The following is a 20,017-nucleotide window of genomic DNA, read 5'->3' as shown; positions in this document are numbered from 1 at the left end:
GATTCTGACTTGGATGTTTACTGGCTTTTTTGGAAAGTTTTTTATATATAAAAAGTGTCCAAAAAAGATTTGTGATCTTGTACACCTACTACAATTTTTCCTGAAGAAGCAGAGGTCCTATGAAACGTGTCGAAAAAGAAAGAAACACAAACACATACTATAGTGTTTATAGAGTACTATATTGCTGAATGGACATTGTTTTAGTATGTTGAATAAATTATGATTTTATTATAATGTGATGTGTTGAACAGTTGTTGTGACAAGTTGTTCAAGTTGTTTATGATAGGATTAAACACCATGATAGTGCTAACTTCTGTTTGTTGGGGTGCGCTGGAGGTCATGTTTATTTGTTTACACTCCATATGTACATTTGGGTGCTGTTCAGAAAGAATGACATGTAAAGTGTGATATTATGTGTTTTGGGATTTAATAGTGTTAGTGCTTAGTGCATAGAGGAGTAAACCTAGATATAAAAAGTCATCAGGAACTTGTCCCCGAACTGCTGCATACACAGCTTTATTTTTGAATGGCACTTACCCTTTAAGCACACTAAAGTTGCAGCAGACAAGGCTGCTTTTAAATGGCTGCATCAAAGTGCACTTATAGAAAAAAAATATACAAGGGAAGCATTAAAGATGTACTGCCATTAGCTCCAGTTTTATCATGCATTGAATAAGTGCTGTAAAGTACATAAAAGCACCCCAGTATGAATGGGCCAGCACAGCTATTAAAACATATACAGAACTTAAATGTATTAGAAAGAAAATATTTTTCTTTTATATACTGCTTATATAAATGAACCTATGTTACATATTGGTATTATCTTATTATTTAGAGCCAACATATTACTGTGTCTAGCCAGTGGCAGATGCAGCCAACAGTGGGCCCCTGTGCAGAACTGACTTAACCTCCCCACCACTATTATAATTTAGCTGCTGTGCGGGCTCCTGGTTGGAGGATGAGGGTCCAGGGCCCTCATACAATGGCACAGTTTGCACCTCCCTATGTCCACCCCTGCTTATAACCATGTCAATAACTGTACCTCAAAATAGCGCATAATCCCTTATGTCCCTACTATATTCATAATCGATTGTCCCTAACAAAGTCATAGGGCAATTTTTGGTGGGGATGCAAATAAACCTGCGTGTATGGTTTTGGGCTGTGGAATGAAACTGGGGTACCTGGAGGAAACCTTAAAAACACTGGGGGAAAATATTAACACAGATGGTCTCAGGCTGGTTGAGAACCTCTGCATATTGTCGAGTGAATGTGGGCATCTTAATAACGTCAGTATGAACAAGGAAATACAATTCCCAATCTCAGTGGGATGTGTCCCATCAGAGGTGGGCAAGGTGGCATGGTGGGAAAGCCTACTTTGGGTCACCCGGCACATCCTGTATCACCATATCATTCTGCAGTTCTGATCAGCTGGTTGATTGATGCCAACTGACAATTCCGCTTAGATCCGATTCTGTGCTTGGCATGGCCAGAATGCTACAAGAAATGAAAGGTAACTGGCAAGATCACCAGGTATTTGCTAGTAAGTAGGAGACCAATGGATAGGTGCATTTACCACATACTTTTTGTAAAATAAGAAATCCATTACATAGTTACACAAATCAAAGTCTACAGATAAATTTGGACTGAATTTTACCAATTCAGATGTTCAAATCTAAATTCAGATTTCAGTGTTATTTTGGGGGGTTAGGATTTAGGAGTTAGGGGAAAATTATCCAAAGGCTGCTTCAAAGGCTGTTTTTGCCTATTTTCCGTTAAATTTTGCTGTTCCCAGAGCACATTTAGCTTGGCTGCCCTTGCCACCAGTTCCAACCTGTCTCCTAGCTTGCTATCTCCACCAGAACATCAAACATTTCAGAAGTTCATTCATAATTAATACTGACTTCCATATTTTGTTGTTACACTGCTAAAAGAATAAAGTGATGATGTCTCCTTAAGAATGTCCCAGTATTTTGAGCAGCAATATGGTGTGATTTACATTGGGGTTTGGATACCTGCACATTGAAGTAGTCCTCAGTAATTCACAAAATTGTGATTTTTTTATACCACAATAAGACTCTTCCAAAGATATTCAAGGATTTCTATCATTCAAAATTAGCCATTGTTGTTCTCTGAAGATGGATTATGTCATAAATACTCATTTGTGCACAGTTGGAAAAATGCATTATCAAAATATACTTATATTTAAACATTGGACTACTCCTAAATTTATAGGGATTTTTCTGTTTTTTTTGTAGAGCGATCCCCATCTCTCTTTGCGTTTCATAGCATATTTACTAATTTCTGCAGGATGCAAGTTTTCTAACTTTCCCCATACATATGTTAATTTTTCTCCCTATTGTTCTTCATTAAAAAGCAATGTGTTCACAGATAATCATTGTTTAGAAGGTTTCTTCCTGAGTCATGGAACTGTTTCCCATGTAATAAACAAGATGCCAAAACATGACTTTCAGCACTGCAAACCTCATATGTGTTCAATAACAATAGCCAATGTGTTCATGATGTGCAGGGTTGCCCGCAGTCTAGCGGGAGGTCAGATTGTGCCTGGATATCTGACCGCTCTCTAAAGTCTATTAAGAAAAAATCATCAGAGTGCCTCAGAGGTCTTCTAAACCAAAAGGCTTATTTTCTTAATGGATGGGCAGAGAGGGCAGCATACAAGGGAGTTGGAAGACGGACCCTTGCAATGTCAGGTTTTTAGGGAAAAAGTAGTGAATGGACATTAACTGGTAACATGTGTCAATATATTCTGTATATCCTATCTAATCTTAAAATAGATGTCATATATATACTTAGGGTTTAATTTAGTTATTGACATAGTATTGGCTGAAATTTTTTTATTTGTGCATTACTTAAAAAAAACAAGTTCAATTTTAGATATGTTGCAAAAGCGGACCCTTTCAGCTACTTCCCCAAGCTTCCTAAGAGCACCAAATTCTAAGTTAAGGATTCTCATGTCTGTGACCAAGCTATACCTATTCAAATACTTGTATATTCTTTAGCAGCAATACATACTGAATATGAATAATACAGCAGTACTGAATATGAATATAAAAATGATGTATATACAGTGGACCTGATTTCTCCAAGACTGGATGTGTTGGACTATCATGGGAGAACCTGGGTGTTCCAGCAAATCTGGAAATTATTTCTTAAAAATCATGTTCCTCTATTTGGCAAATGTTTCCAATCCCGGACCAGATCCATTCCAAATATGCTGCATCACCCAGGTTGTCCCATGAGAGTCTTTCTTCTCCTGTATTGAAAATCTTTATTTATTCAAGTCCAGTATATGTGTTTAAAATGTAAGAACTTTAAAACCCAAACATTTACCCAAATGGATCTATAAATTTAGTATATTTAGCTCATAATCTTTTTTTCTTCCAGTTTGATGCTGTCCTGGATGTTTTATCATCAGCCATAGTGTTATGGCGTTACAGCAATGCCGCAGCTGTACATTCGGCACACAGAGAATATATGTAAGTAGAGGAATTACTGTAAAAAATATAACTAAGGGTAATCTCCAAATAAAAAAAAAATCCAGAATTGATCCAAGTGTTTTTTTTTAAATTAGGCTGTTTAAAAAAAATAAAAAACATCAAATAAAAATCTCTGTAGTAAATGCTAATTTAGTTACAATCTTATGCATTCCAATAGTGCAATTTATGTAAACATATTTGTGTATAGGAATCAGGGATGCCCAGTTCCTTCCACGTCTATCATGCAAACATGCATGCTCAGATCAATGGCTATTTCACTCTTGCCAGCCAGGTCATGCCCGTATATACAACTATAAAATCCTGAACCTGCTTCACTAGTAAACCATATATCACTTTTAAAAAATAGAAAATAAAATGTCACCTCAATGGCACTAGGTCAGGCCAGCACATATTTCATATAGGGTTATTTCATTTTTATAAACCATAAGCCAGTGGTGTGCCAAAGCCAACCTCATCTGTTGCATTGAAGTAGTCATATCTTCTGCTTCATGATGTCAAAACTATATCATGTGAAGGCCTGTTTAAATATCTCAGGGACAGATTTAGTCCTTTTTCCCATCTAGGCCAGCTTGCTTGTGCTTGAAGAGAGAATATGGGACGGTGACCATGTTGATAGCGGAAGGTCGTTGGTGGGTATCATTATGGCTGTGGGCAGAACAGCCCTATGCTAAGCACTTTTATGGATTATATTCATAACAATACAGGCACAGTAGCAGTACAAATGCCACCTCTATTGGCCATGGCACCCTAGGCCACAGCTACGGTGTCCATTGTGACAAGCTCTTGCATCATATTGTTGGGTAAGCTAAAGAATATTGTGCAAGCAGCATGTAAAAAGAAATATTCCCCCCACTAGGGTACCACTGCTAGATGTCCTCGGTATTCTGGGTTGAATGATGAAAGTAAGGCCATGTGGACCGGCATTTTGAGGGGACATCCCCCACAGAGCCCTGCACAGTGTAATGATGTGGAGATCAACTCTGCTTTAGGAATATAGGAAGAAGAGGATTCTGTTCTGTAAATGACCAGCCTGTAGACATTCGAAAAAATATAAAAAAAAAAAAAAAAAGGGTGTGGGGGTCATTGCTGTGGTGTACAGGGTGAGCCTGGGCTCAGCCAACTGGATATGAATGTATCACGTTGCCAAGCCATAAGTTAAGCCTTAGTCAAAACTTACATAAGAGAATGTGATAAACCTTTTCTTGCAGTGATCAATGTTTGCAAATGTTTTTTATTAAAAAAGTTTAACACAGCAAGTTTAATACAACAGTTGACATGAGCCAGTATAGAGGCCAAAAGAGAACAAAAATCAAACTTTTCTTTTCACACTGAGATAGACTCATTGGTGTGTGTGTGAATTGTCCAACCTTCAATATGATACTTTAACAAAGTAGAAAAGAACGGATTTAAAAGAATAATAAATAAAATTCCATGTTGCAATTGTCAATGTATAATTGCGATGGAATTAGATCTATATCCCGTGTCCTAATATCTCTTTTTTTCCTTTCTACCTATACATTTTTAATTTCGATCTCCTGGCTCTGAATGGTGTTTATCTTATTTATCATAATTGAATTGATATTAGTTATAGATTCGTGACACCGTGTCTCATCTGCCTATTAAGAAATAAGATTTGTTTAAGCCATTACTATTTTAATGAAATTTTTAATTGCTGATTCTGTGTTTGCTGGTTAGACAGAGAGTAATGATATTCATAGCAAGATCGGTCCTTTATTCCTCATTATTTCGCTTCCACTGTGAGCACGTCAGTGTCTTGAGATAATGAGGAGAATGTGGACTCTAACGAATGTTTAATGAGTTAGCCCCAGTTGCTAAGGAGAGCATTGTACTTGCTAACGAGGTAGAGCAGTTAAGAAGCAGGTTTTCCCAGAATCCTTGCTAATTTGGGGGTAAGATCGAGATTCTTGACTCTCCTATTATTAGGTACTGGATGCAGTCAAACCACTTGCTTACCGTGGTCTTTTTATGGGACAATCGGACTGATCTTCTAGAAAATTGACAATTATTTGCTGACCCACTAAGTTCTCTAGATTGTACTTTTGTAAATATTACAAGCAAGGCATTGTACAGTGGATTGTTCTTTGAATATGGATTACTTCTTCATAAATAAGGAAACACATTATAAGTGTAGGGTACATTGTATGTTCTATTGGACGATATATTGAATGCACATTTGTAGGGTCGCCAGCCTCCAGGACTGGTTTTAGTGTAGAGCAAACTGGGTATAAACCTGGGGCCCCAGCCTTTTGCTGAACCCTAACTGACAATGCCAAGGGCAAAAGGAACTGGAATGCAGTGCAGTTTGGCCCCTACTTTTCATTTACCTAGGACCAAATGTTGCCATTCATGCAAGCCTCATGGAAAGTAGGGCATTCTAAATCCCAAAGAAACGTATTTATACAATGATAGTAATAGCACTAGTTCTGAACACTTGACTAACCATGGAGGTGAACAATCTGAAACTTGCAGTCTTCAGTATTAGGAGCCAGGAAATCACTGAATTCCTGGCAGAACCAACAAGTGTATATGACTGTTTGAAATCAGCATGTATTGGAGAGATGAAAAAAGAAAAAAAAATTATTTTTTTCTAAAGGGTGTGTCAATAAATAACAATATCAACAATTTATAGATCAAGGTTACAACATCAAATTAAAACAAAATAAACAAATATTCAAATGAACATATATTAAAAAAAAAAACAAGCATACAGGCTTTTAAATAGATATATGTGAAATATGGAAGAGGAAAAAGTAATTAAAACCATACTACAATTGCAACAGTTTTCATATTAAATATCGTCTACAACCACCGGAGGATCATTATCCAGCATTTTCAAGGCATACCAAGAGGAATGTTCAAAGGTATTTATAATTTGACACTTAATTGAGTATGGCTGAGTCTTTATATATGATTCCCATGTTTCAAATACCCTTGCAACCTTATTCTGTGTCGGTTGGTTTCAATCTAACCATTTATGTAATATTGTTTTTTGGCCACAAGGGAAAGAATAGCTAATAAATTCCGGATTCCCCCAGTAATCCGGGCCCCTGACTAAATTTTATGTACCCAAATTGCCCACACCGGGGTCAAAAAATATATATTTACCAATTTTTTACTGAGGTCATCTTGATGATATTTAAATACTTTAGAAATGAACGTGGACTTTTTTGATACAGATATTGTAAACTCAGATTACTTTTAGAGCACCCCCAAGACTGGGGTGCACTCTTAGGGCAATATTGGAAAGAGCTTATATCCTGGCCCTCTGATACTTGTAGTTTCCTTTGAAATCTCATGTGAAACGGTCACAATATAGATAGAACTTCCTCTAAAATGTTAAAATGTTTATTGGATTTTGCTGATGGAATTTTGATCTACTTTAATTGCAGCTTTTCAGAGTGCCTGGGGGCTGCATATAAGACCCCAGAATATAACGGATGATGACTGACCTGTTACCCTCTTTTAAAGACAAAATTTTACAAACAAAAATATGTTCCATGAAAATAGAAAGTGTCATTAAAAATATATTTTGCCCTGGAATTGGGAGCAGCACATTCTGCTAGGTGCCAGGCAGTTGACTGATGGCATAAAATTGGACAGACAGTCTATTCTTAAAGCTCAGCTTGTTTGCACCTCAGAGGGACAGACTGCACAATGTGCACAATCTGTTCCCCCAATCTGTGCTTTTCTGTGTACTGGAGCACAAAACCTCTACATACCTCTGTATCAAGAATAGCCGGATACTAGAAAAAATAACAGAATTGCATTTAGCTTTTATTGCTTTATTTATATGTATAGAACACGTCCAATATATTGTCATGATGTTGGCTCTTTAAAGCTGAATTCTGGACAGATATAGAATAGAGTGCCAAGTAATGAAGATTTGTATCTCTTTAGAAATAAGTCAATATATTTTACATAGAAAAAATAAAAATACCCAAATGTGTAATAAATGAGGAAAGGGCAGTACAGGGAACCAATAAGACTCTGCTGCCTGCACATGTGCTGACAGGGAACATATGGACAGTAGGAGAGAACAGATGGAGGAGAGTTGAAGTTTCATGCTTCTTCTGCTTTGCACAGTGAGCAGATTGTGAACAAGGAAGGATGCCCTTGCATTCCTTACAGAAAAAGTGGTGGGACTTTCTTGGTGAATCCGTCTGAGGAAAGCATGCACAAAAATGGCATACATGCAAACAGACATGCAAATCCTTTGACTGATTTAAGAATTCACATATGTGTACTTAAATGTATGTAGGCAGGTGCTAGGTGTAGAACTGGTTTTAGGAGAACAAACAATACCAATGTCAAGGCCCATCACCTTGTCCAGGGCTCAAATTTACAGAATGGCAGGAATGCAGGGAGCAGGAATGCTGTACATTTGGGGCTCCCACATCAAAATTAGATGTCACACCCAACACCCTTCCCCTGGTCAGGTAGGCTTGTTGTCAAAGCTTCCTTTTGCATCCTCCTATAATATGTAACCACTGTTTTTTTATGAGATTATTAGAAAAAAATTGCATTAGAGGCCTGTGTCTCTCTATTGGCAGTCATGGGTGGTCATTTGGGATGCAGTTGTGCCATAGTTTGCTTCATTAATTGGGTCCTTGTGCGAAAGTGATAAATACTCACATATCTCTTTAGGATACTGTACAATAGACTTAGCTCTAGACTTGGTCTAGAGTTGGTTGGCATTATTTTAGCTGCAGCCATTGAAAGCCTGAGGTTTATCCCCACTGTTTGCTACCCCTCTGCATAAGATACCAGTGAAACAATGGCCTCCAGTCCATATAGCATCCTGTTGGTTCTATATAGGATCAGCAATTCAGCATCCAGTTGGCATGAGTGGTCCACTGGCAGCAGACAATCTGTCTGAATTATTGAATTTAAGTGTTTTGACTTGTTTGGCATGCCGCATTTAGCAGTAGTAAAATAAAGTTAAAATAAGCTAAAATACACATAGTAAACCTATGAACTAATGGAGCACATTTTTCTCAATCCAAAGATATATTCTTCATTTCAACATAAATAAAAACTATATTAAACGTGGTTGAGATATACCCAGGAACAAGCTGACTTCAAAACAACTGGATTTGTAACGTGCGGGCATCATTATATACCTGGCACTCTACACCTTCAGCTTTACATCTGCACTCACCAACTGTCACAGATTCTATTTTAGGGCTTCATTAGAATATTGAATAAACATCAAGCCTTTCCTTACCATGGCTAGATTGCATGTTTTCAGATTTATGTCTAATTAGCTTTGCAACATGTTCTGCATTAGCAGAGCAAGAAGAATGTTTCAGTCTGGTGAATGACAGAGAACGTTGCTCTTAACTCGTGTTGTGACAGTACTTTCCTATTTTCAGAATGTAGAAAGCGACAGATCCCTTTGTCACATGACTCAATTATTGAATCGTAAATATGATTAATGCCACATGTGCTATCTGATATGATGGCATCGGTTGTATGCAGGACACTGTGAATGTAAACTGCAAACATTCATGGTGCACATATTAAGAGAAGGGAAGAGAAAGAAAGCTCTGAGATCCCAGCTGTAACTTTCAAAATTCCTATCAATACATACGTAATATACTTAATATCAACACCTGATATTTATACATCCTATTTTATACTTAGCATGCTTTATGTTTATCAAACTCTTAATAGGAATTGATAGTGGGCACTGCATATGAGTTAGATATAGCAAAAGGTTTGTGGACATATGAGCTTGCTGGAGATCCCATTCCAAACCATTGGATAATAATAGGGAGTTTAAATATGGAGTTGCCTCTGTGAATATACCATCTTTTAGTCCTTTATGGAGTTGGCTTTTTACTCATGGGCACAGCCATACTGGAAAAGAAAAGGACCAAACAGTTGCCACAAGGATGAGTATACCAAAGTCTAAACTGTTTCTGTATGCTGTCACTGGAAACATCTTAACCTAGTAATTTGAAGAGTGTCTACCTCCTTTTGATCATAAAGGTAGGTGTGATGGTCAGGTCCGCAATATTTTGTCCATATAGTGCAAATCACATAGATTTCCCCTTTTTTTTTACCAGAACTACAGTGTGCATTGTTTTATTGATTTGGAGATTGGTCCAACCATTTGTAGTCAGTTTGGCCCTCTTGTGTTTCAGTTCATTTTGGTCTGACAAGTCTTGTCTTTTTTGAGTCCAGTCTGACCCACAGACTTGTCCTAAGAAGGATGAGCAGTAACCTACGGTAATCTCACACAGAGAGATTATTTAAACTGCTGTTGTTGAACTGGGTTTAAAAAATACAGTTGTTGTTCTGTTCCTCTCCCTTTAATACTGAATCTGGAACCCAGAATGAGTATGCAGCTCAGGTGTTCAGCTAATCGGCTCACAATTTGCACCATAGTTCTGCTTGCTTGTTTCAGTTGTGTGCTATAATTTACTAAAACTAAAAGAACAGATTTACTTCCAGGCAATTAACATTCTTCAGAATGAGTTGAGCAATGGCAGCTTTCATCATTTCCCAGTGGTGTCAGCAGAGTGTGCAAATGTGATAAAAAGACCTGGGTACATTTTAATTGTTCATTGAAAAGAATAGTGAGTAATTGATATATATATATATTAAAAAGTATACTTTTTCTTTAAGTGCTGCACTTTGTATTTTGTATAATCCCTGTTGTGCTGCAGTATCAGAAATGAGTAATTTCTTCCACTGGACAGAACACAATTAGTGCAAAGTCTATGCAGAATGTGCCATCAATCGCTGCTCTGGAAGTTGCAGGATTAATAAAATCCAGAGAGATTCATGAATTATTCATTGCAGATCCCAGCTCCCCTCTGAAGGCTGTGAGTTCTGTACTCTGTGCCAATCACTGACTCGCAGAATTGTCAGCTTTTGGTGAAGGACGTGCAGCTTTCAGTTAAAATATTGAAACATTCTAACAATGTGTGGAAACAATCCTGTACCTAAAAAGAACATAGATTATTTCATATTGTATAAACATTTGAGTGTATCACTGCTTTGTGTTCTCAGTCATTTCAGACAGGGGGATGTTGGAAAGTTGATACTATAGGGCGCTGTCCCTAATTATTGGAGCCGGGCCCAGGTTTGTCCCTGAAAATATCTGCCTCTGAAAATGTACACCTGCCCACACCTTCCCCATATAATAAAGGTACTGGGGTTAAAAACTGCATGGTACCTTCAGCAAATATTGATTTATTAGTAACATTGCTGGAAAGGTTTTAAAATATGAGCAGACACGATTTGATTACGGCCATTTCTATAAGGTGTTTTGTGTCCTTTTGTCCCCCACCTGTTCCCTATGTATTTTAAAGTCCCTGGTTCTCTTCCTTCCTCCATAGACAGAGTAGTGCAGAGTTTCAGCACCAACAGATATAAAGTCCATACATGATACTTGTAAACAATAATGTTACATTACAAGTGCCAGAATTGGACCTCGATGGTGACTCTTCAGGCCATGCAATAGGTAAGCCATTGCTATCATATCATGCCAACTGGTGCCTATAGAAAAGTGGGGATGCAGCTTTATTATACAAAGGGTAAGGCATAGTCATTCAAAAAAGCACCCACCACTAGGTGGCACCCTAAGTAAATTATGTCACTTATGCTTGTTGGTGCATATCGGCGCATATTACTTTGATGTGCAATGATATAAATTAAGTGTGGTTGATTTATTAAATCAGTAGAGTATCTTCACCCATGTTACATAGTGAATTTAAATATATATAATATAAGTTGAAAATGTACAATGCTAAGAACACTAATTTTTATGCAATAAAATGAGAGAAAAGATTTTCCATCACAGTACATTTTCACCCAATTTTCACTAAAGAAAAGTTACATTTTTTTAAAGAAAAAATGCACTTAGGCATGGTGAAAATGGGATGAAGTTGTGCTCATTTCAATCATCCAATCGTAAGGAAGAATCTTGCGTTTTTAGATGTTTTGTATTCTTTGCAAAGTGAATTTGTTTTTTTTTCTGCCTTGTTGGTCATCTTGGTCGATAGGTAAATATGCCAAAATTATAAAAATGAAATCATATACAGTGATTAGTGTAAAATTGCTTGCTGAAAATCTGAGCTGATCGTAGAACATTGGGAGAAAAGGGAGCTCTGACCATGGACAGCGGGAGAGGGGGAGCTAACCCATGGATGGGGATGAGGAGTGGTGGCTCATCATGGACTGGGGGATAACAGAGGAGGCAGCGACTGATTGTTATCCAAGGGGCTTAGCAAGGATGGGCAAAAGTCATGTATGAATAGAACTGGAGGTGACATAACTACAACCCACCAAAAGGCAAAGAAACAATGGAGGCAACATTAGGAGAAACACTTGGCAAGCAAAGCAAAAGCTGACCATGGGCACAGGTATAAAATAGAGAAGGAGAACCATGACCTGACCTAGAAGCGCAAGAATAGGAGGAGAGAATGGTATCTCATTAGTGACATGAGCATGGTTGGAACAGACTGATGGGAACATGGTAGGGATTGATGGGGAGAGGAGGGTAGAAGCTGAGCCAAAAACGGAAGAGGGGAGGATCACCTAGAGAAAAAGTATAAATTACATTTAAAAACAAGCCAAAAAAAGCCAAAAAAGATGTAGAGAATGGGCTAAAAAATTCAAGGAGGTGTAGAGTCAGAGGTGAGAATAGTCATTGCAGCAAAAATGGGCAGAGGAGGCCTTAACTAGCCTTGGGGAAGAGTTGAGGACTGTGGGAGTGGTGATAGTTGTTATTTTGGGATTTTGGCATTTTGTAGGTCGAATTTATTGCAGTAACCTAATTTGCACAAGGGGGTGCACAAATAAGCGGTTCGCATGGGAAGTGTTCCTTTTGGTTTTGTTGGCACACCATAGATTTATTTTAAATAACACCAGCTGCATTGAGGTTGTAAAATGGATCTTTGTGTAGCCGTGAGACTGATTATTATTGCACATGAAAACATTGCTGACGGTTCAGGTATTCACAGCACTGCTCTCCGGAGTCGGAAGCAGCAGGCACGGACAAGGGGGGGGAGCGTGCATTTGGCTGGAGGAAGGTAAAAGTAAATTTCTTTTGGACATTCCAGATCTGCAATGCAGTTTAGAGTGTGACGCACATCCTCCTTCCTTTGTGCGTTGCTGTGTGCCCCGGGTGTCATATTTCTCAATGTGAAATCCATTTTGTGAGTACTGATTGTGATGAAGACAGCAGCTTCAGAATACAAACAATAAAGCCAAACCCTTAAGCCATTCTGTGGGCTTGGTGTCTGGTGAAATGTGTACATGTCATCAGCAGGTGATCCTTGAGCTGAAAGCAGATGGCACAGCAAAAAAACTAAAGGCAAAAACTTTTGGGCATGGTGGTGAAGGCTTAAAACTCTTGTTAGGCTTCTATTGTTGTCTGTGTCTCCCTTAAAGATATTCACTCTCTAGCTGACCTAATCGCCAAAGTCTCAGGATATGTGAGAGTAAATCCAAAGTTTTGATCTGGCAGTGGAACAGTAATAGAGGGGAAATCTTTAAATCAGGACACTTGTTTCTGTGACATCTAAGAGGGGATTTCCCTCACATTGGAAATGTATCCTCACTTTTGTTGTGTTTACAGGACAGGTTTTGGTTTTAGATATAGTTTTTGGTTTAGCAGTTTTGCTACTTCTATATTTGAGAGGTTTTCTTATTTTCCTATATTTCTTATATAACTCCTGAACTCCAGGCAAACAAGTCAATTCTCAACTTATAAGCATACACAGGGGGTATTTTATCTGCCCAAAAATGTGTAATTCCATTCAGCCAGGTTCCCTAGCTAGATAAAGTTGCCAAGCAGCATACCCAGGTGGGGACTTTGACTTTGGGATACTCATTGCAGTTAAGCCCTTAGTCCTTAGCCCTTCTGAATGGACATTAAGCACATACTGATCAACATCCACCAAGTTGACAACCACATAGACAAAGGCAAGGTGGAAAAGGTTAGCTGCAAGGAGACCATAGGAATAACTTGTGACTCATCTAGAGTAGTTAAAGCCAAACTTTCAGTAAAAAAAAAAACACATACCTTTATTGGTGTAAAGCCTTTGATCCATTTGCAAACTGAGTCCATTAGGTCCCATGCCATCTTGTCTTCCTTTCTCTTTCCAGCATGGACTGGACACCAGGTGCCGTCATCTTTTTCCTTCTTCTTCTGCATTCTAGGTTTACCCTTTACCCTGACCCTTAAAAAAATGAAGAGATAAGTGTTTATATACCCCAGTTTGTTATTAGTATACCTGTGCAAAACATTACTAGTAGATCCAGCTAAAAATCTATACGGTTTTCTGTACTTAGCAGACAGTACAGTGTCTCTGCTGCAGAGAAAACTTAAGGAGTTTTATGAGCCCTATTACCTCTGAACCACAGAACACTTATCCTCTATGTTAGGTATTGAAGGGGAGTTTTTCTGTTGTCTGAATCAGGTGTGAGCAGCTTAAGGTGCCAAGTAGAGGTGATCAGATAGTTCCAATTGAAGTTGATTATGACTTATGACTTGGGTTAGATTGAATTTGAACAATCCAAGCTCAAATTTAGATATCCCACGCATACACGCATGTCATTGATAGCACAGCTCAACAAAAAACATTTTTTTTTCACGTGCCAAGGATTTTTTAATATATTTAGTGTATTTCAGGTCTGCTGAATTCAGAAATGACATCAGTTTAATTAAATTTGCTCTAGTTCTTGTGATACAGGAATCGGAATAGACAGTTTTGCCAACAACAAATGTAACACAGCATTATATTATCAATCTTTATTTACACAGATGTTTTGCATTTTATATATTTTTTATATATTAAGTGTAGCTTTATTTTCATGAAACTTTCATTTGCCTTCTTTTTATTCATACATTTTTTTTTACATAAATATTTCTTCTTCAAGAAGTTGTTTAAATTACCCTAATGTGTTTTACTACATTTGTGGTGAATATTCTCAGCAAAAACAGAGAAGAAACATTACAGAATGTGTGAAACAAGCATATCTTGCATATTTTGGTATTTAACTGGGGGACCAAGATAAGTATTGGGCTCCCCATATGGTATGCAAAACTTGTGTACAGTTTCTTTGTCAGTGGAAAAATGAAAAACCGAAAAGTTTGAAATTTGGTGTACTATGGTATTGCGAGAGCCCAAAAATCATCATAATGATTGTTATTTTTGTGCTGTGAATGTAAAAGGTTTCAATCGTTACAAGAAAAACAGGTCTCGGAGTACCCTGATTTGGAACCAGCTAGACGACCTGTGCCGATGTGCCTTCTGATGTTCCCATACCAGTGTTCAGTACACTCCCTGATTTTCCTGTATCCGACATGGAGGATATACAGGGTTTGGAGTGTAATCCAGGAGTTAGCAGTGGAAGTGAATATGAAGGAAGTCTTTTATCAAATCAGCAGTTCTCTCAAGAAGAGCTCAATGATTTAATACGTGACCTAAGTCTGTCAAAACAAGCATCTGAACTTTTAGCATCCAGGCTAAATGAAAAGAACTGTCTGAGACGGGAAGTTAGAATAACAGTTTATAGGACAAGAGAGGTGACACTCCTACCATATTTCAGTGAAGATGGAGACTTCCTGTAAAGTTGTAACATCCCTGGACTATTAACCCATATGGGAGTACCAGAATACGGAGCAGAAGACTGGCGGCTTTTCATAGACAGTTCCACTCGAAGTTTGAAATCTGTTTTACGGCATAATGCAACTGCTATGCTTCAATTCCAGTTGGTCACTCAACAAAACCTAAAGAAGAATATGAAAATATGAAAATGGTCTTACAAAAGCTTTGCTATCCTGAACAACAATGGTCTTGTTGTGTTGATTTGAAAATAGTGAACTTCCTACACAAAGTACCCATGTTTTATCTGCTTGTGGGATAGTAAAGCAAACCAAGATCACTAGAAAAAAAGTGACATGGCCTCCAAAGGAAAACATGAAAAAAGGTGCAGCCAACATCATTATCGAGCCAATGGTTGACAAAGAAAAAATCATTCTCCCTCCATTACACATAAAGTTGGGATTAATGAAGCAATTTGTTAGAGCTCTGAACAAGGACGGTGATTGCTTCAAATACATTTGTGGATTCTTCCCTGGATTGAGTACTGAAAAATTAAAAGCAGGAATCTTTGATTGGCCCCAGATTTGGAAACTGATAAATGGTTCAAATTTCAAGTTACATGACTGATACTGAAGCTTCTGCCTGGCACAGCTATGTCATGGTTGTCAAGAACTTCTTGGGTAACCATAAAGCACAAAATTTTGAAGAACTGGTACAAAACTTGCTATTAAACTTTAAAAATGTGGGTGCTACTATGAGTATAAAGGTACACTATTTCCATAACCATTTGCAAAAACTTCCAGAAAACCTTGGCGATTTCAGTGAGGAACAAGGGGAGAGGTTCCATCAAGATATAAAGGTGATAGAAGAAAGGTTATCAGGGCAGATGGGATAGACACATAATGGCAGAATACTGCTGGAGCCTTTAACGTGATTGTCCTGATCATCAGCATAAAAGGAAATCATACAAACTGAGTTTTTCAATTACTTCTTTGTGATTAGTTCTGTAAATATACTGAATATACAATATATTGACATTAAGTATTTCAAAAATGTAATTTTGTATACTTAGGCATATTTTCTTTAATTTTGCTTAATTTTCATTTTTCATTAGTTTTCTAACAGGTTATTATTGAGGTCATTATTTAAAAAACTAGAGCCAATCTAGCAAAACCAATACCATATTTGGAACTTGTGCATCAGACATATTCTAAAATGACTTTATTCTGTTTGGCAAGAAAATGTTTGTTGACCAGTGTAGGTATAGTGTAGGGTATACAGCTGTGAACACCTGCTTGCTGGATTTGCTGAACATATGCAAATGCAAAACAACACAGGACTCCAGATTTCTTGTCCATTCCAACTCCTAATTGTTTCACCAAAGCACCTCTAGTGCCAAAGCTACCTCTAGGGTGCCAAATAGAGGTGATCAGATAGTTCCGATTGGAGCTGATTGGGACTCAGATCTTATCTGTTATTCTGAGCTTGTATTGGATTGAGTTTGACCAATGCAAGTTCAACTTTTAATATCCCACCCATAAACCTGTCATTGATCTGTATAGCGTAGATTATGCAGCTGTCAACGCCTGCTGGCTGGATTTGCTGAACAAATGCAAAACTATACAGGACTCTGGATTTATTGTCCATTCCAACTCCTAATTTTTTGGCACAAAGCACCTCTGGTCCCAAGGCTACTGCTCCATCCAATCAGTAAGTGTTGTCACCTTAATGCAGCCACCACATGTAAAGCCCTGTAAACTGCAATATATAACATTTTTGTTCTTAAGTTTAGATACACTTTTAAAATAAAGCATAGATCTGGATGAAATCCATCGCCTTTAAGATCTTGTCAATTTTAATATTTTTTTGATCAGATTCAGCCAAAAGCATATCAGCAGGCAGCGTTCTGCAGAATTGCTGCTACTTGTAACTCTCTGGGGGGAAGAGATATCCAAGGAAATGCTGTTTACGCACATGGCTTAGAAAATGCTTTTCACTTCCCTTCATCATTCATATTTTTATTACTTCTGACAAGGACATCTGCTTTTCAAGGACAACACCTCTATTGACAGAATAATCCTAGCGTATAGGGTGCGTGAATACCGTTAGACTTAGAACCACATAATAGGAAGCAAAAAACATCACCTGCTACTTCAGAATAGTTAAGGCCCCCACTGATGTCAGATCAATGTTGCTGGAAATTATTTCCTTTTTTGATTGTTTCCAGTGAGAAGTGAATGAACAAGTGCTGTTCTGGTGATGTTGGGAGGGGGGTGCATGAGTAGGAGGCACCCAACTGCGCTCTTCTCCAATCTGCTACAGCCCATTGATAAACGACATCAGGGGACCTCTGTACACATATCAGATTTTTGCCGAAGACAATCAGTCAATTTGTGTATGTAACTTAAGGTTAGTTCAGACCAGTGGTCAGAGGAGGCATTTACCGTTGGCTCCCAATGTTGTTCCTTTGCTAGCCACTCAGCCATAACCATTGGCAACAGATGGTACTGAACCACCCACTATTGCCCCATACATTCCCTATGGGTAGCCATGGTTGGGACGCTACATGTAGCTTGTAACTACTACATGTAACTACATGTTTTTTTTTCTATTGTGGCATAATAATTTGACTTTTTTTATGCAGAATTATAGGTAAGTATATTAAAACAATTGACCCAGAGTGGTTCTTTACTGTCCCAGATTACTAAATTTGGCTGAAGAAAACAATGCCAGTGAATTTCCACTCACAGTAGGAGTTTTAAACTGAATGAATTCTACTTGGAATTTTTGATTAATAGGATTAGGTAGGACTGTTTACTGTTGGGTGCCTACTACTGAGCACCTCACTCATGAGTAGTGTATACTGACTAGAGGTGACAATACCCCCTATCGCCCTGACATCTTTTTAAAATTCCTATCAGCTTAATAAAGATCCTGGCTTCCTCCCTCTCCTCCTTCCTAATATTGTGGTCATCAGTCCTCGATTGCAGAAAGTTTGGTCATTGAGAGGTCAATGATGCATTTAACAGATATCCATAAAGGCTTTTGGGGTAAAGAGAAATGTACAAATGGACCGCCTAAAACCATATTTAGCATAAATCAATGACTTGCCATAACCCATAAACAGTATAAACATGAAACAACCAAAAAATGGCCATTTAATATAATAACATATCACAAAAAAAGACTAAAAGATGCCATTGTAATTGTATACTGTGATCATCATGGACCTCACATCATACATCAATGTTTAACTGTTAAAAAACAATCTTTTATGACAACCAGAAAATCAAGTTTGCAGCAAGTTTGTGTTGCAATGTACCAACAATGAAGTCATCAACTCAAGAACAGTGTCATTAAAATAAGTTCAGGCAAGTTTTCAACCAGCAACATCCTAACATGAGTATGATTGAAGATAACATGAAATAAGTGATCTTGTTAGTATAGAGCAATCCAAATTGCAGCCTGTACAAATGATGCTTCAGCGTTCATCTACAGCTGACCGGCATTTTCTGGTTGTCGGGTGGACCACTGAAAATAGATTGAAAAGACTAAGGGGCTCTTTTATAAAAGCACCGGGATCGTCACAATGCACTGTACAAATGCCCTATGAATTTGCAGCTTCTGAAGCCTGGGTAGTTAAATGCTAGTAAATGATTGTAGAGTAAAAAATGAACACGGGGAGGGAAGCTGGGCACATGACTTGATAAAGTCACATGACTACCTCTCCTCCAATCATAGTAAACAGCGGGAACAATGTAGGGCTCCACCTGCTTCACAAAACAGCCAACATTTTTTGAATGGGCCAAAAATTTGGATAATTGCCAAATGGAGTTTAACAGACTGTGAAGAGTGTTATCATCTCTCCTAACATCTTTGTCCGGCATTTGCATGCAGGCCAATTGAGAAGTCAACAGAGCCCCATCGAAGTAATTTTCACCTAATGAGCTCCATGAGTAAATTTGCAGCTAAATCAAGCTAAAATCACTTTGCTTATCTTTAATTTCAAGCACATGGCAAACTTTCAGCATTTATTAGCATCATAAATAATTTTTTGAGATTGGTTAATGAATCTTACTCCATTATTCACCTGTACTGATAAAATATAAAAGCCTCTTAATGAACACATTGATATGGTATGTCGGTAAGAAAGGTATAAAATTCATGTGACACCTTTACAAGGTACTCCAAACGTTCTTCTGTCTCCAACACATCTCCATGGAAACACATGTAGTGATGGTAGCTCTAGTAACATGTTGTCTCCATGGAAACCATCCTTTTGCAGAAATTTATTAAACTCCAAAAAGAAATAAAAAGATATGAAATGTGTTGAGAAAGAAGTAGTGACCTGCATGGTGAATCAATATCTTGGAGAAAATATTGGATCATTTCTAAAGAGTGATATAATGACGAGGAGAGAAATGTATTGATGGTAAATCCCTCTGAAGAATATGCAGTATGAATGTTGTAAATGAAAATCCCAAATTCCTAAAAAGTTTTTTTTTTTTATAAATTTATTTTTTATTACATTTAATAGTGAAACTGTATCTGAAAGTTAAAGAATTCATAGATAGCCCATCATTAAAACCATAGGGTTACCCCAAGCCTAAAGAAGGAAGTAGATATTATAAAATACATTTACCTTATTTACCGTTTAAGAATTTTAGAATTGTGAAAAGGGGGCATTCTCAATCCAATATCATCAAAATGCAGTTACCCCAAGGAAAATACGACACAGAGGTTTTACACGTTTCGCAGCTCTACTTCTTCAGAATTGGTGAACAAAATGAATTGCATGCTAAATACATAAGTAAATAAAATTTGTTCACTAATGTTCAGAAATGGAAAGTCTCAGTTTCACTAATCTCTATTACTTAGCAGCTTTGGTTTAGGGAATATATTATCACTGGTGTGCCG

At 37.7% G+C, this 20,017-nt stretch overlaps 1 protein-coding gene across 1 annotated transcript in view; it reads left to right on the top strand.

The window, feature by feature from the left end:
• TMEM163 (transmembrane protein 163) overlaps positions 1-20,017 on the top strand; it is a 71,283-nt gene that overhangs the window by 29,923 nt on the left and 21,343 nt on the right. The window contains exon 4 of the mRNA XM_072418079.1: positions 3,406-3,497. Coding sequence (XP_072274180.1) covers positions 3,406-3,497 — 92 coding nt within the window. The remainder of the gene's footprint in view (positions 1-3,405; positions 3,498-20,017) is intronic.

Source organism: Pyxicephalus adspersus, chromosome 7 (assembly GCF_032062135.1).
Source record: "Pyxicephalus adspersus chromosome 7, UCB_Pads_2.0, whole genome shotgun sequence".
NCBI classification, from domain to species: Eukaryota; Metazoa; Chordata; class Amphibia; order Anura; family Pyxicephalidae; genus Pyxicephalus; species Pyxicephalus adspersus.
The sequence above is the reverse complement of the archived record's forward strand: the minus strand, read 5'-3'. Positions and strand labels throughout refer to the sequence as shown.